General features: G+C 39.0%; 1 protein-coding gene across 1 annotated transcript; it reads right to left on the bottom strand.

Moving 5' to 3' along the window:
• Nucleotides 1-1,286: 1,286 nt before the first annotated feature.
• BBS5 (Bardet-Biedl syndrome 5) lies at nucleotides 1,287-18,455 on the bottom strand. The gene is made up of 12 exons (XM_006118181.5): nucleotides 18,212-18,455; nucleotides 15,544-15,626; nucleotides 13,241-13,306; nucleotides 11,192-11,241; nucleotides 10,673-10,800; nucleotides 8,971-9,106; nucleotides 6,840-6,935; nucleotides 6,238-6,300; nucleotides 4,160-4,294; nucleotides 3,957-4,040; nucleotides 1,816-1,839; nucleotides 1,287-1,698 (listed from the first exon to the last, which is right to left on the bottom strand). Exons 1-12 carry the CDS (start codon nucleotides 18,271-18,273, stop codon nucleotides 1,597-1,599), a joined length of 1,029 nt encoding a protein of 342 aa, XP_006118243.1. The 5' UTR covers nucleotides 18,274-18,455; the 3' UTR covers nucleotides 1,287-1,596.
• Nucleotides 18,456-18,542: the final 87 nt, after the last annotated feature.

The raw sequence follows: 18,542 nt of genomic DNA, 5'->3' as shown, positions 1-18,542 counted from the left end.
TTTTCAGATCCATATATTATCAAAAAAGGTAACTTCAGCTATTTCTTTTTGGATTTTTACTTAAAACAATGCATGGTAATTTGTTTGCAAACTAAAATATGAAAAAAATCTCCAAACAAAATTCCACTTAATTATTTTAAAATATCATTTACAAATGAAGCTTCAATTTTTTTAATTCTTAAAATGTTATTCTCACTCCCGATTATTTTCCTAAACATACTATCATTTACTTCCTCTACTCCTAAAGTATTTGTGTTAAGTTTTCATTTTACGATAATATTAAACATAGCATTAGTACAGAGTATCCTCTATCAATTTTAAAATGAAGGCAACAGGTACATTAGAGACAGAATAGAACATTTTTTTAAATGAATGCCATTACAAGAAAATTCTTTCATCAGTGAGAATTCTCACAAAACTACAAATTGAGAAAAAGCAGCTTTGTACAATCTGTTAATAGTTTCACAAAGTAAGGAGAGCAAGTTTGGAAAAGATATGTGAATTAGGTACTCAAATTATTTTTGTTAAATGTTTTAGAATTTAGGCAAGCGAGGCTTATATTTCTAATAAATTAGGAAATGTAGAAGTTTAACAACCCAGAACTGGCTTAATATGCTTTAGTGACAAAGGGTTTCATCTTGCTCCCACAAAAGTCAATAGCAAAATGCCCACGGACTTCAATGGGAGCAGAATTGGGCACCAACTTTTATAAATACATTTGTTATAAACAAGATTTCATTTCATTAAAGTTTTAAATATTTATGTAATTATATATATATATATATATATATATATATATATATATATATATATATAAAAATAAAGCAGGCTTTTCTTCCCTTCTATGTCACAGTGAAGTCACTGGTACAGTCAGCTGCTAAAACAACAGCTGAAAGGGGAGCTCATTTGACTTTTTCCATTTATAGGAAATAGTGTGTAAGGTCTCATCTCACTAGAAAACGGAACAGCTGCATCTCTCCTTTGAACAATAAATGACTCATTTCTCTCTGCATATAACACATAACATTCTAAAGGTATGATGGGTCAGAAGAAAAGATATGTAGGGTGGGATTCTTTCCTGATTATCCCCTTTAAAAACACTCAAGTCAGTGCTTTCTGACAAAATTATACTCAAGTCTTTGGATGAGAGCTAATACCTAGAATGACGATTGATATAGTACATGATATTCTTTCTAAAAATATTTTCACATTAATATATTTGTTTATTCACTTAAATAACATTTTAAGAATATGTCACAAAAGATGCTATGGAAATGCTATTTAGATACAATTATAGATCAGTACTTTATTTATAAAAGTAAATAAATAATATAAAACTGTAGCACAAGAACTATATAAAAACAGTACACAAAATACATACAATTGCTACAAATGTACAATTTAACAAGTCGTCTTTCACAAAATAAGTTAACTATGCGTTGTACTATATTTATATGTTCCTTCTCTCTGGCATAGTAGTTCTCTCTGGCATAATAGTTCTATCTTATTCAAATATTTTCAATCTTCCTAAAGATCTGGTAATAACATGATAACTATGTGCCTTTCTTGGATTAGAAAAATAATGTTAAATCTAAATCAACCCATTACTTCCCAGAGTCCCTGAAGCGTGAATCCATCCTTCAGTTTCTCTATTGCTAGTCCCAGTTCTTCTGAAAATACAGGTTCCCGATCTTGTTGCTTTTTTGGAGGTGAAGGGCAAAGGAGGGACAAGCAAATAAAAGACAAATTGAATTAAAATCTGTGAATAGTGAATTATTAAATAATATACATTTTACTATGTTAAGCTGATCTTACCTTATTACCATCAGCAAAGTAAGCCTACAAAAAGAAAAAAAAAAACCTATCATAAATGCACCCAAATGATTTAAATTGTTTTATTATGCAATTTTAAAGAATACTTTCCCCATTTACCATTAATACTTTTTATATCTATACAGAGGTACTTTAGGCTTCTCGCTTCCATTAAAAAATTCCCTTTAAAAATGAATTTTGGTGTTAAAATCCTTTTTATTTAAAATTGTATTTGGCATGTTTTCTGAGATTTATAAGTATGCTTGGTAGCTTCTTTTATTTTTATTTTATAAATAAAATTCACTCTGGGTTGAAATTTACTATGCAAAGTTTCAATCAAAAAGCAGTTTCTTAATACAGTATGAAGTAGTCAAACTACATTAACTGCTAAAATGTCCATTATTCATAATAAAGCTATTTTTGTTTAGTTAACATTTGTTTTCAGATTAATTTTAGTCTGATGCCACACTCACAGTTCCTGCCTCACATGCAGCAACAGCTACTATTTAATTTCTAAAAATGTGCCCTTCATAATATATTAAGGCATGTGCACAAAAATTTAAAACAACATCAAAATGATTAGTCAACAACACTAATGGACTAAACTGACACTTAGGCAAAGTTATTCCTGTTTCAGGCACAGACCTGTACAAAGAGGTGGGCTTTAAGGCACCCTTGAAAAATCAGACATTCTGAGACAAGCAAGAGAAATTCCAGAGTCAAGGGCTCTTCTCTGAGAGGTCCATGCCTGCAGCTCCAAGATCTCTAAATCCAGGGACTTAGCAGCAGCAACAACAACAATAACAACAAAAAAGTGTCTCAAGTGACCTCAGCTGTCTTGGTATGCTCTCAAATAGGCATGAAATCACACAGGACTGTACAGAATACTAACCCCTTCAATTACAATAGAAGACTATTAAGAAGCCAGCATTTGGAGTTCAGATGAAATGTGTTCCCTGTGGTAACTACTGCTAAGCAAGTAGATCAATATATTCTCAATCACCTATAGCTTCCAAATATTATCTTAGAGTGGTTATATGCAGAGCACATTAGATCTATCTAAAAAGTGGATGTGACAGACAAAATCCAAATATAAGAGAAAAGGAAAACTGATGAAAGCTCATAGAAATAACAAAAATCCTGGGCACTAAAGAAAAAAAACACAGAAGAAAAGGAAAAAAGGAAAGGAACTTACAGCCTAAGAGGAGGGGAAAAAAAGATGAAGGTTAGCAGGATAGATAAGGTATAGGAAAGAAGAAAAGGGCAAACTAGTAGGGTGGAATTTAGGATTATTGCTCCTATCAAATTTCGAAGATGAGCTATAACAATATGTATAACCCTATACAAATACTTGTGCACTCTACTGTTTATACTAAAAAGTAGTTTCTAGATATGGGAAAAGGACAACACTGAAAATTATTTCAGAAAAGATTCCACTTTATTAATATATCCTCTTGTATTTTTATAAATGGAAGTTGTGGGTGCTAATCACTTCTTCAAATTAGATTTAGAGGCAATATTTAATATCACTTTTTCCTAAAATCTTGTGGGGGCAAATATTTAGGCAATCTTCTAGGCATGACAACACTATCATGTCAATCTGCCCAGAAAGAATGCAGTATTAATCTGTAAAACCTGATTAAGGTACAGTAGGGTCTAAAAGCCTGTAAAGCATGTTGCAAGTTGCCTGTGACTGCTACTTTAAATGCCAACTATCTTGAGTGTCAATAACTATTTGAAATACAGTTTTTTCTAAATAGTGTTGAAAAAAATTACAAGTCTCAGAGGGATAGTCATTGTAGTCTGTAACTTTAAAAAATGAACAGTTCTGTAGCACCTGAACAACTAATAAATATATGTAGTATCATGAGTTTTCATGGGCAAAATTCCAACTTATCTGAAGAAGTCATTTTCCCCATGAAAGCTCATGATACTACATATATTTTTGTTTGTCTCTAAGGTGCCACAGGGCTACTCGTTATTTACAGTTAGAAACTACAATATACTTTTGCACTTTATGCCCAAAACCAATCTAAATAAGTTATATAACATCAAAAGACTCAACATATCTTTTAGCAGAAATCTAAGTCTAAAGATTGATATTTAAATAATCAAACAGTAATTGTTTTTCTGGAAAAGTTTACCACAAAAGCATCTGTCTGTTCATCAGATTCTATTTCCACATCATCATGAACCTGTTCCACTGTCAAATCTTCAAGAGGCTGAGGCTGTAAATAGAGGTAACAAAATTAAAAAATACAAGTATATATATTTTTAGTGTATTTTTTGTATTTCTTATGTTAGTGCAATGCTGCATGTAGCATCTGCAATAAAAGGAACAGAATACCTTTTCTTCCATTTCATAATCCACTCCAAATATAGGACTAGCTGAATAAACTCTATGTAGTGAATTTATTTCTTTCACTGCCTCCTGTAGTTTCTCCACAGGGTCTATTTTAAAACCAAGTACATATCCTCCACTCTACAAGAAGGGAAAAATACATATTTAAATGAAGTAATTTTTACTATATAAAATATATTTGTTGTTAGATAGGAACCCACCAAATTCACAACAATGACAAACACGTAACAGACCATGAAATCTGGTTTTATGTGTGCTATACCTTACACCACACAGATTTCACGAGGAAAACCAGAGTTTCTCAAACTGGGGGCCTGAGCAAAAGGGAGTTGCAACTGCATTGCACTACTGTCACCTTAACTTCCACACTGCCTCCAGAGCTGGGCAGCCAGACAGCAGTTCTACTGGGCAGGTACCCAGCTCTGAAGGCAATACCCTGCCAGCAGCAGTGCAGAAGTAAGAGTGGCAATACTATACCATACCATTCTTAGCTCTGAAAGCAGACCTGCCACTAGCAGCAGCACAGAGCTGGACCACTGCCAGCAGCCATCGTTTTCTAGCTGCCCAGCTGTGAAGGCAGCACTGCCTCCAGCAGCACTGAAAAATTAAGGGTAGTAGTTCTGTGACCCCTCTGCCCCAACCTCATTTTTGGGTTTAGGATCCCTACAATTACAACACTGTGAAGTGTCAGATTTAAATTGATGAAATTATAAAATTTACTATTTTAAAATCCTGAGAGAGAATTTGACCAAAATGGACAGAAAATTTGTAGACCACATACTTCCTTCTGAAAGTCAATTCTTAATATTAGGGCTGTCAAACGATTAAAAAATTCAGTCATGATTGAGTGATTACAAAATTTAATCGCAATTAATCGTGTGTGCCTCCCCTTTGACACACCACGGCAGCGTTTCAACAGGGCAGCGCTGCATGGAGCCTGGGATCAGCTTGAGTCCCGAGCTGACCCCGGGCTCCATGCAGCACTGCCCCTTTGAAGCACCAGGGCAGCGTTTCCAAGGGGCAGCACAAGACCGGTCCCAGGGTAAGCTGGAGTGCCAAGCAGATCCCCAGCTCTGCATTGCGCTGCCCCTTGGAAACACTGCCCCAGCGGAGCCCGGAATCAGCTGGGCATTACAGCTGATCCCCAGTATGGAAGTTAAAGACTAGTTGACTAGTCAACTATCCGATAAGCAAATGCTTATCAGATAGTCAACTAGTGAACTAGTTGATCTCCTTCGCTCCCCCATTAATGCCTGTGATTAACATGTTAAAAAATGTAACGCTTTAATCCTGGACTGTGTTAATCACAGGCGTTAACGCATGTCAAATGACAGCCCTACTTAATATTAACAATAAGGACCTTATAACACCATTTTATACATTTCAAACTGCTGTACAGACCCTAGATAAAATTCTGGCCCACTGACTTCCAGTGAGCTAGGATTTTACCCCCTGTAAAGTATATAAGCTATGCATTATTATTATGTTTTACAAATGAGAAACAGAATCATGGTGAGGTTAAAAGAAAACACAAAATTAGTGTTAAGTCTAGAATCTGTATTTAGGAGTTTTGAACTGCTCAATAAGTCCTTAGTTCATTAGATCAAAGTGCTAATACTAAGGGCAGCTTTTCAGTGATTATGAATGCATCTGATTTAGCCAAAATAGCTTTTTTATCTGTAGAGACATTTTTGATCATGGTCACTGGTGGTAATTACAAATCTGCCACAGAGAGTAGAAAAGAACAAGGCATTACTTAAATGCATAACAAGGCATTACTTAGATAAACAACAAATTAACTGGTCATGCTGGCCAGTAGGTGTTTGAGACCTCATGAATGAGCTCGCTCACTCATAATCTTTGTTCCGTAAATTCACAACTCAACAGCCATATTTTCACCACAATTTTGGCCTCGTATACAGTCAAGTTTACTTGAATTTAAATTCTAAAGAGCATTCAGGAGTTCAGTCTATTCATTGCTTTAAAATAGCACACTGATTATCAGAATTACGTGGTTTTATAGATAAATATGAAAATAATTAAATAATACTATTAAATCTTACCTGCTGAGAACTTTCTATGACAAGTGCCAAGCCAAATTTTGAGTCTCTAATCTTTATTGAACGCTGGTTATAAAATGAAGAGAGGCAAATACATTTTTTAAAAATAATGTTCTTTAATTAGTCGATACAAACATCTGTTAATACTATTTACTGCAATTATCAGTTTTGAATGTGTGGCATCTTCAGCCACTTGCAATTTCAAATCTGAACCACTGGCATCTGGAGGAGGAAATTCCATCAGAAATGATGGCAAGGTCTGGGCAATGTTCCTTTCTGAAAACTCCGATCACAAGATGAATTCCAGAGGTCATATACATTGGTGTACACTACTGGCATTGGAGCACTGCTGGGATTGTAAGCACCATGGAAATCAGAAATGCAGATCAGATTCCAGGATCTGTCTCTTTATCCTGAACAACTTGATTTTTCATGAAATTGTGATAGTAAATGTGCTCTACAAAAAATATAGCCTTCTCTCAGATAAGAGCATGCAACTCCCATTAAGTTCAATGTGAGCTAGCTCTGTGAACTGAAGGTTGGAATTTGACCCATATCATACAATATTTAGGTTTTAAAAGGATTGCTGAGGTTGAGATACTTACAATTTGCAGATATGGTATGCTGACATTAAAGCTGTCATTCATATTAGCATGCCAAACTATTCTCACATTAGTAATGAAAAAGGTTCCCAGATTTCCCTATAAAAAAGAGAGATCAGAATTCCTTTGAAATGTAGGGTTTGCTCTTATTTGCAGACCCTACTCACATCCAGTGTTTCCTCTAAGCTGTGCTGCCGCACAGCTTCACAAAGGATTGGGCAAGGCTGGTAATCACCTGTAAAACTGTGCTGCAGCGCAGCTTAGAGGGAACACTGCTCATGTTCTCCACTGAAATAGGACTCCACACTGAGTTCAATCAGGATTTGATGCTGTCTAACTGAAATCAGTGGAAATGTTTTCACTAACTTCAATGGAAGCAGAAGGTCTTAAAATAGCGATTGCTATTAATGGAGCAAAGCAGGATCACACTATAGTGCAGTGAACCTTACAAAAGTACACAAAACTTTCAAGAGTTGTCCACTATATAGTTCTAGAACTGGTGTACTGTTCAAGTACAATGGCATGTGAGTTAAATTTAGGTGACTATGAAGATGTGTGCCAAAATCAAAACTAGAGTGTAAAGAACTCTTTTACTCATCATGACTGATCTTATGCCCATTTTTAACTAAAATTACACAAATAACAACTTCCATTTTGTTCCATGTGCTAAACAAGTACAAAGTAGTAGTGTCCTGGAGCATAACGGACATATTATACGTGCCACTTGCAATTAATTGTCATCCCCCTCCTCAAGAAATAATTTTCTATTCCAATGTTTTCAGTTGTTAGCAACTAAAAGACAGAAAAACATGTATAGGCAGTCCCCGGGTTACGTACAAGATAGGGACTGTAGGTTTGTTCTTAAGTTGAATTTGTATGTAAGTTGGACCTGGTACATATTGTAGGGGAAACTCTAGCCAAACATTTCTCCAGAGCTCAGTTTTATTCTCCCACACCTCACTTCCCTCAGTCCTTTATTCTCAAGCTGAGGTGTCTGCTGAGAAAAGCCGCTCCGCGTCTCCCTGGTCTGCTGGGGGGTGGGGGGGGGGGGTCGCTAGCTTCACGTCTCCCTGGTCTGCTGGAGGGAAGCAGCTAGTGTGGGGTTGCCTCACCCCGTTTGTAAGTAGGGATCCGATGTAAGTCGGATCCATGTAACCCGGGGACTGCCTGTACTCAAAAACTGCAAATAGGCTATAAAAATATGCAACAAAGTGTTTTAGAAATAGCAGGGTATACTTTTAGGATGATACACATAGAATTAGTCTCTCAAATACTTCTTGTTAATAGGAGTTGCGTATCTAATTTCTCGTGTATAGAACTGAAACACTCTCACAAATGCTATGACAGGTTGCTAAGAGGAGTAGTCTGTTATACTGAATAGCATACACACAAAATAGACTGATGAGTGATAGAAATGTAGCCGTGTTAGTCTGGGGTAGCTGAAGCAAAATGCAGGACAATGTAGCACTTTAAAGACTAACAAGATGGTTTATTAGATGATGAGCTTTCGTGGGCCAGACCCACTTCCTCAGATCAAATAGTGGAAGAAAGTAGTCACAACCATATATACCAAAGGATACAATTAAAAAAATGAACAAATATGAAAAGGACAAATCACACTGCAGAACAGGAGGGGGATGCGGGGGGGGGGGGGAAGGAAGGAAGGTAAGTGTCTGTGAATTGATGATATTAGAGGTAGGGAGAGTGGGATGTTTGTGAGTTAATGGTATTAGAGGTGATAATTGGGGAAACTATCTTGGTAATGGGTGAGATAGTTCAAGTGTTTGTTGAGTCCTTTTTGGAAAGTGTCGAATTTTAACATGAATGACAGTTCAGAGGATTCCATTTCAAGTGCAGATGTAAGAGGTCTTTGTAGCAGAATGCAGGTGGTTAAGTCATTGAGAGAGTGTCCTTTCTGGTTAAAATGGCAAGAAACTGTTTTTTCTTTGTGATCTTGTCTGATATCTGTTTTGTGGGCATTAATAAATAGACTGCTTCTCGTGTAACCCACTCATGAACTAAACCGAAAGAGAATTCCTGTGAGGTTATAGAACTAAAATAGTACAGTTGCTAGGAAGATGAAAAACAAAGCCCGGTTTTAGTACAATTGTATATACTCTCATTTTAAATATACCTGGTCACTAGATAAATTCCAGACTCCATTGATTTTGTCATATACTTGTTCTTGTGGTAGTAATCTCAGTTGCTTATTTTGAATCAATGCACTTCTCAGCTTAAGATCACGGTACATTTTAGAAGTTTCATAAGCTCTTAAAAAAAAAGCCAAAACTGAAGATTTCAATGTTTTTCATAGTTCATGTTAACACAGATTTGTAAAATATTTCATATTTCCCAGCTCAATTATCTACATTGTACAAATAAATTGAGAACTAAATAGAATAGCTATGAATTTTTTGAGAAACAAAGTATTTTAAAAATTACATTTGAGCTTGAAGTATTTTTTGTTTTTTTGCAATGTTCTGATGCATGCTGTCACTTTATTATACCTTACAATGCTCATTCATCCATTAGAGCACAACCAAAGCCTTGCTTTTCACACACTATATATAGTATAGACATTGGGAAACATTTAATATTCAGCTCAGATTAGGCACAAATATGCTGTAAAATACACACAAATCACTATTTCACAGTTCTTTTTAAAATTATTTATCTCATGTAGGTCAGTGTTCATGTCATTAGACCAGAGGCAGGCAAATACCAGCAGCCCACGGGCCAGATCAAGCCAGATCAGCTATTGCAGCTCCCGTTGGCTGTGGATCACCATTCCCTGGGAGCTATAAGAAGGGGTGTTCTGGTCCGTGCTGCTCCCAGTTGCTCCCATTGGCCGGGAACAGCGATCCACAGCAAACAGGAGTTGTGATCGCCAGTACCTGCAGCCATGCAAGCAAATATAGAAGCAGCAGCCTGCCAGGGGCTAACTCTGATGAATTGCCACTGTGTTATTGCCCACACCTGCATTAGAATATGTTCATGTTCACCTCTATATAGCTTATTCTTTAGGAGTGAAATCATGGCCACATTGAAGTCAATGAGTTTTTCATGATTTCTCCTTTGATTTACACATAATGATTCATTAGTACTATGCTAATATTTCAGTTAAACATACTTTATGTATTAATATTGATTTTTATCTTGAAAGAAGTTGAATATTAGCTCCAGTATTATTTAGAAAACAGAAAACTTTTTTCTCCCTGATATCACACAGGCTACTTTAAACCACAGGAATTGTTTAAAATAATTATTTTAAACGAATTTTGTTTTAAAAAATATTCTAGTGCATTTATGGACGAAGATGAATGTTTTTGATGCAGATCAATTGACAAATTTTATTTAAATCAAAACAAAGTTAAGCCAAAATCACTTTGTGACTCTTCAACAGAATGTAAGAAGGACCCAGTCGAAGAATACAAAAATGTTTAGTTTCACCGAAAACCTGTTCAAACAGAATTTTTTTCAGGTTTACACCAGAGTTACTGTAACTTGTGCTGTACTAGGGCCAGAGGTTGAAGTCTTCAGTCAAGCAACATTCTAATTTGAGTAAAAGTTTTGGCTGAGCCAAGGTGTAGAATATAATCCTTGGTCAATAATATATATGAAATCTGTTTTATGGTATTTATTCAATTGGACTCATAGGCTTTCTGCTTTTTCTTTCTCCCCCCACAATAAACTTTCTTGCTCAGATTTCAAATACTTCTGTGGACTTTACATATGCAAGAGTGACAGGTGCATCAGTGACAGCAATCCCAAATTCTGCATGATACCCGACTTAAAATAATGATTAATTATTTTAAACATTATAGTAAGAATAGTACCTGTGTACAGCAATAACTGAAGTGAAGAGCCTGGGACTACCAGGAACCACATTAGTAAATATGAACTCGAACCGTGTATTGTTACATTTAGTTAATATATAAAGAGCTTCTGTCTGGCCTCGTAGTTTCTATAGGAAAAATGGTTAATATTTAACATTTTGACATTACAGCATCCTGACTATGAGCAAGACACTCAACAATCCAAGCATAATTTATTTTGTTATAGTCTAATTATAACCATTTAAAATGAAATTCTGGCCCCAGGGAAGTTTCACTGATTTCCTGGCCTCCTGGTCATTGAAATCCTGGCCCCACTGAAGTCTCCATTTTCCCCAAAATTTTTATAATAATAAACCCACTCCGTATTAAAAATTAAAAGTTTATTTCTAAATATTTAAAATAAAAATGTCAGTACTATTGTATTTATCTGATTAAAGATGAACTTTCAGATGAATTAGTGCAATGAGCATATGTGGAACTTTTACACATTTTTAGTTTAAGAAGTATTTTGAAACTTACTGAGTTAGCAGTTCTTGTAGTTATATTTATAATGCAGTTGTAACCAACAGCTAAAAATAGGGGGGGAGGGGGAGAAAAGCACAATTTTGATAAGAAGAACATTTTCTGTTATACAGAACAATACATTTAGAGCATTGCTTGGGACACTGTTAGAAGCCCACATTCTGATTGTCTGTGTGGATCATTATTTCATACCTGTTACCTGCTGGAATCTCACCCTTAAAAATAAAAAATCCTATCACCTTTATATTTAATATAGTTGCAAAGATCCCACAAGATAAGAGTGCAAAAATAATAAAAGCAGTTTGGGTGAGGGACTGGATGACAGAAACAATTTGAACAAAGGAGAATGGGAAGAGAATGAGGGGACAGAAGAAAAAAAAGGTAACATATTTAAAATGTTTGATTTCCCCATCTACATAAGTTTTTGTTATAACAATTAAGACCCCAATCCTTAAATTCTTCATCTGAGCAGACCTACTGAATTAGTTAGGGACTCAGTCTGAAGCCAATTGGTGTTTTGTCACTGACTGCAACAGAAGCAGGCCCAAACCCTACCAAAAATTAATTGGTCTATTCATCTGAGTAACGGTAGCGGAACTGGAACCTAAATTGGGACATGCTCAATATCAATTTAGGCTCCAGTTATGTAAATAAATCTAAATAGGATTATCTTCTTGAAAGGATCCCTATGCAGGATTGGGACCTTAATTTTTATAATAGAAAATGAGTTGAAAGTAGCTGCTGAATGAACATGGGACTTCTAGGAAATATGATAAAATAATGAGGATACAAATAATCCAGGAAATCTTAATAAATGGTTATTAAAAGTAAGCATAGTCAAAAGAGTAGGGTCAAGGCATTCATGGCCTTCTTCTCCTAGCAAATATTTACAGAAATTATATAAATATAATTTACATAGACCAGTGCTGCAACAATGAATTATGTAAAGGCCAGCTAGGCAGCTAGTTGTGGGGAGATTCTTCAGTCTTGAAACCTAGGGTATGTATAATGGCAGGTAAAAGGATAAGGATGCTTATATCTTTACACGATGTACAAGGCAATCTTTCCTGGTATTTTTTTATTAATACTAATCTCAAAGTCAACATTCAGCAGCTGCACTGATATCCATTATGACATAATCTAAAATTAGCAACTCACAGGAGTCATATTAATACTTGTGGCACTTGTCAATATATTACCATATATGTACTAGATAATGCATTGATTATAAGATACTCAATTTGTAAATATCTAAAAAGTTGTAGGATAGAATTGCCTCTACTTATAGCAGAAGCGAATTTGTCCTTGAGACGATAAGCAAACTTTGTTTATCTTAAAAAAATATCATCATAAATACATAATGCAATATAGGGGAGATTTGACTTTGTGAGCATGGGGACTTGCACTTTCTTGGCTATTGGAAATTGTGTAACTTGAGCAAAATGTCTGCTAAACAAATATGCCCAGATATACAGTGCTTTTCTGCAAGCTACTTATTAAAATTCTTAACTTTAAGCACCTGAGCAGTTTCTTTCACTACTCATATAATTGAAGTTAGACGTGTTTATGTAGCTTGCTTAATCATGGCCTAGGATAGTAAATTATATGTTTGCGAAGAGAGAAAAACCAAGGATCAAGATTAAAGCAGAATAAAAAGGGGGTAACAGCACATACTTATATGACAAGTGGGGAATTCAAAGTACAGTAAAACAAAATGATTCCTCCAAACTTCCATATTCCACAGACTTAAAAAAAAACTGTAAGACACTCTGTTATCTTCAGAATTCTAGTTTGAGAAATTATTATTACACATGGACACTTTATTTAGGAATTATTTTATTAGTTCCTATTACTGCTGAAGGAATAATGAATACCTGGTGAATTATTGTTATGGTAGGTAGCAATGGGAGACTGAAGACTTTGCAGTAGCATACCATATTAGACTGTAATTGTATTGCTGTACACCTTAGTGTTGTGAAAATTCAGCATAATATCATCTAAGAAAATACAAAACTTTTACTCATCTTAACTAAAGAGGTTACTTACAAAGATTGACTCTAGGTAAAGCCAATGAGTGCCATATAATTCGTAAATTTGTCACTAGAAGTCTACCTGGAAACAAAGAATGAAACATTTTTAATTCAATTTAAAACTGTCCAGATTAAATGTGAGACTTCAAAATTGCTCCATGAAATGTAACACAAACATAGCTGCCTCCCTCCTTCTTCCTGAAAAACCCTACAAGTCAAATGCCAATATTGATCATTCTTCTAATATAAAAACCTTTAATTTAGATAGAGTTCATTACCACCATAGATCAGAGGGGTAGCCGTGTTAGTCCTCGTCGCTACCACCATAGAATGACACTGAATCATGCTCAGCACCTATGTCAAGATCCCACTGGAGGAATGGGTTTCTCCCAGGTGACTAGGTAGCTACCAGTGCAACAGTGGCTGTGAACTTTAAATGGGTCTCATACATAAAAAGGGAGCTTGAAGCAAACAACTCATATAGAGTTGTCAGCTAGAGAAAGGACTAAAGGCTTGTTACAAGAAAGATCTCTCATAGGCTATGTCTACACTGCCATTTTTTTTGGCAGAAGATATGCAAATCATGCTCTCATTTGCATATATTCTGCTGATTCTTTTTGCGGAAGAGGTTTTGCCACTAAAAAGCCCGGTGTAGACGGGACCATTTGTAGGAAAAAAAGCCCTTTTTCGCAAGATCCTGTAAACCTCATTTTTATGAGTGTGATTTGCATATCTTCTGCCAAAAAAAAAAAATGGCAGTGTAGACATAGCCATAGTGGCAACTAGAGAGGAAGGAAACAATTTCCCATATAAAGCAGGGTGACTTTTTTTGACCAACAGTTTATTCACTGAAAAAATGCAGTTTTTGGTCAGCTACAAGTATTTGGAAACGTTTTAGAATATTTAAATAGTTTCAGTCAAACCAAAACAAAATAACTTTTGCTAATGTTAAAACAAATACTGCTGACACTGTGTATGAAACTGAACTAGATTTACTTGATGGACAGGAAAGATGGTGGCAACAGCAATGCAACTGTCTTCCTTAGAACGTTTACTCCAGTCATTAGGCTTCTCACCTGGGATGTGAAAGAGACCCAGGTATAGTTTCCCCCATCTCTATGATGGGGGAAAAAGGATATGAACTTGGATCTCCCATATTTCAGAAGACTTCCCAACCACGGTTCAGGGAATTCTGGCAGGTCTCTCTCAATCTCTTCAACAGTTGTGGGAGCAGGGACTTGAATTTGGGTCTTTCCCCCCTCAGATGAGCCACAGCTGCCACAGTCATTCTCAGTCTCCTTCTAGCCCAGTAACTACTGAAATATTTTATACAGAGCAGAATAGCTTCAACAGGAATGACCGAGACACCTGCTTCACAATATCTCACAGCCTACCAAAATATTTCTAATGGTGAAATTCTTTCCTTCTTTCTGAAAATTATGCATTCACGATCCACTCCTGTTCCTATTGAAGTGTGTGGGACTATTTCCTAGGGATGTTAGCAAGTGTCAACTAGTCAACCACCTGATAAGCATAAGCTTATCAGGTAATTGAGTGGAGTATCGACTACTCATTTCCCCCCACCTTGCTGCCTCTATGAGAGGCAGAGAACAGGAGCCATGCTGGGGGAAGCCATCTTAAGAGATGATTCCCCCCAGCACCATCTCCGTGGTGCTACTTGCCCCCTCTGCTGCACCTATCAGAGGCAGGAGAGGGGGGGACGGACAGAAGAGGCTGCTGCAAAGCTGCCCCTCCGTGGACAGGGGCTTCTGTTGCCAAGCAGCCCCTGTTCACGGTGGGTTGGGCTAACCGCGAACAGGGGCTACTGGACTCAGCGTGAGCTGAGACCTAGCAGTCCCGTCTTGCAGTAATCTAGGATGCTGTGCCTCTGCATTTTAAATGTAGTAAGAGCCTGACAGAACTACCCCTGCTGCAGCTCTGCAGAGTGGCCCTTATTGACTAATTGCGTAGTCGATACAATTTGTATTGACTACCCAATTAGCTGGGGGGGAAGGGGCTTGAATCCCCCAATTAGCTGGGGGGGAAGGGGCTTGAATCCCCCATCCCCAGTCTCTGGAGGCTGATGCCTTACCCATTAGACCACTGGAGGACCCAGCCCACCAATGTACCTTTAGCGGCTCCTTACCCTCAAGTGGTGCCAGTTCCAGACATGGGCATGCTGGTAGTGGGTGCTCAAGGTGTTGGCAACTTAACATTCATAGTGTTCCCCTTGACTTCAGTGACAACCACTTTAAACCCTCAAAGATTAAACTAAATTAGAAATTACGAAGATGAGAATTTCATGAATTACACACTTACCTCTGTCTCCATTGTTTCCTTTGGTATCTTCAATAGAATCTAAACAGTCTATAAGAACCTCTCCTGGTCTCATTTTCATTTGTCTAAAACAAGGTAATTTATTTCATTTGGATATTATTGATTTATTTATTCATTTCCATTTAACCAGGCTATGAAATACTCTGATCTAGATATAACAAAATAAGTTATAATTAAGATATTATTGGGTTTACCGTTTCGGACCCTGCAAAGTAATGATCATTTTTACTCCCACGTATTCCTTTTTTAACATGTCCCAAACAAGTGCAATATTCCATGAGCTGCTATAAGAGCTATATGTGTTTGTCACATCTGAAAGTCAGGTACTAAGAGAGATAATTTCAATGGAGATGATATACAGTTCAAAGCTCACATTGCTTTTTAGATAAACTGAATTTAAATTCCCTGTCTTATTTGCTGTTTAGTCTCACGTGTTTTCTTTTGGCATCTCTACTTTCTAAATATTATGTCAGGATTGTCTAAATGATAAATCTGTTGCTGTTATCTAGAGCAGTTATTTGCAGTGAATGGAAAGGTTTTTTTGCTACTTGTTGCTTTACTGCTCTCCACCTTGCCAGATTATCCCCCTTTCAAGAGTCTGCTGTGTCTTGTGTGTCCCCAAGTTTCAACTCACTTAAAAACTTATAAAATCAGACATAAATATGAAAGTGTCACAGCACACACTATTACTGAAAAATTGCTTACCTTCTTTTACCATATAATTATTAAAATAAATTACTTGGAATATAAATATTGTACTTACATTTCCACGTATAGAATAAAGAGTAGCATAAACAAATCATCTATGAAATTTTAGTTTTTACAGGCTGAACCTTTATAACGTGGACTTCTTTTGTCTGGTAATATCTGAGGTCTGGCATCCATGGATGCTCCAGGGCTGGAGGTCTCACAGAGAAAACCTAGGGGTCCCACATCCCCAAAGCTTCCAGAGCACTGAAAATGCAGGTTGAAACTTTCTTAACCAGGATTCTCTGGTCTGGCAACATCCATGGTCCGGCACAGCTGTTGCAGTATCAGAGAGTTCTGGTGGAGGGCCAGCGGCAAGGATCCCTACGGGGCCACAGAGAGCTGACAATGGGGTTGCCCAGCATGGGGCAGCAGGGCTGCCAAGTGGAGTTGAGAGACCTGGTGCATAGCTGCCTGGCGGGGCTGGGAGCTGCAGCTTCCCCACAGGTCCTGGAGCTGCAGCGCAGCACATGTGGCTGCTCTGCTGGTCTTAGAGCTGCAGCGCAGCACATGTGGCTTCCCTGCAGGTCCTGGAGACACAGCACTATGCATGGCTGCACAGCGGGTCCCGGAGCTCCAGTGCCATGCATGCGGCTGCACAGTGGGCTCCGGAGACATAGCAGCAATGGCTGGCCAGCTGGGTCAGCAGGAGGTGGGGAGCCAGCCTGGAAGCCAGTGGGCTGGGCCAGGGGGGCTGATGACAGGGGTCCATAAATGACCTCCCCTGGTCTGGCAAAATCCCTCATCTGAAACTGGTCAGGTCCCACGGATTACAGACCAGGAAGGTCCAATCTGCAGCTGATTTCTGGTGCTCAAACTCAGGGATAGAGGAGCAGGGACTGGCATGGTCAGGAGAAGTCACTTGGCGCAGTGGTGCTCAGGAGCGCAGCCCTGCAGCCAAAAGCCCATGGCTGGGGCCCAGTGTTCAGTGGCTGGGAGCTGCCCCTGTCTACAGGGGGTCTGAGCTCCCCACAGACAGAGGCTGCTCCATATCCTATGGAGCAACCTCTGCAGGGAGCCTGGGCCTGCCTCAGACAGAGGCTGCTCCGCGGCAGCAGTCCCTGTCTGTGGGGGGGCATCCAAGCTCCCTGGGAACCACGCCCAGACAGGGGTGGTAGGCTGGAGCCGGTCTGTGTGGTGAGCTGGTTTTTAAAACGGCTCCCCTCACAAACCAGCTCCTGCTGCCACCCCATGCTGCTGCCGATCAGACCTCTGATAGAGAGGCAGCAGCACTTGGTATCAAGGAGCTCCCTGCGGTGGGACTGGAGTGAACTGGCTGCTGGCCCTGTCCCCAGGGACTACATGGTCACACAGCTATTCAATTATATGTTAAAATGTTATGCAATCACCTAGCTATTCAATTACATGTTATCTAACATCCCTAGTAAGTGACCTTGCACTCAAGGGCTATCATCTGACCAGGTTTTCCCCAGATATGGCCTCTTTGTGTGTGTTCTTTCTTTCCCTGTCTGAAGGCATTTTTAAAATAACATGAAATGTCTGGGGTTTCAAGTTTCAATGGGGTAGCCATGTTAGTCTGTAACTTGAAAAACAAGAAGTGCTGCGGCTCTGTAGAGAGTAACAGAAATACACCAAATCACAAGCTTTCATAGGTAAAGCCTAATGAAGTGGACCCCTTGGATTTACAAGAACAGACAAGCTGCAGCTCAGAGGATCCCAACTGATCCCACCCAGGCCCTGCTCGTGCAGAGGGGCTCATAGGCAGGTTCCCAACATGCACTGCTCCCACGTGGCGTGGCCAGTCACCCGCCTCTGGGTCGCTCCCTGAGCCAAGGCAGCCGCAGGCTGGGCTGTGCCGGGGAGCTGCCCGGGCCGGACCCGACTCCCCAAAGCGGCCCCGCCGCAGTGAGGCTGGAGGAGGCTGCTCGGGGGCGCCACTCACTGCGGGGAGATGTCGAAGCGCACATCCCTGTCCTCCCACAGAGCGTCCAGCACAGACGTCATCACTCCCCACAGTCCTCGCCAGGGTCCGCCAAGTTCTCTCCCGCGTCTGTCCCCTGCCTTGGCAACTGCGCGACGTAGCGCCGCGAGGACCAAACTTCCCAGGCGCCACCGCCGTTGGCTCCGCCCGCAGAGCCTGGGGCGGGGCTGCTCCTTCCACGCTCGCGGCGCGCGGCCCTATTCTCAGACCGCGGAACTGGGCGCGAGCAGGAAGGGAGGGCGGGAAGTGTGGCTCGCGCTGCGGCGGAGGCGGTGTCCTCTGGCTCCTCCCT

The sequence above is a fragment of the Pelodiscus sinensis genome, chromosome 7, assembly GCF_052426305.1.
Source record: "Pelodiscus sinensis isolate ZL-2025 chromosome 7, ASM5242630v1, whole genome shotgun sequence".
NCBI lineage: Eukaryota > Metazoa > Chordata > Testudines > Trionychidae > Pelodiscus > Pelodiscus sinensis.
The sequence above is the reverse complement of the archived record's forward strand: the minus strand, read 5'-3'. Positions and strand labels throughout refer to the sequence as shown.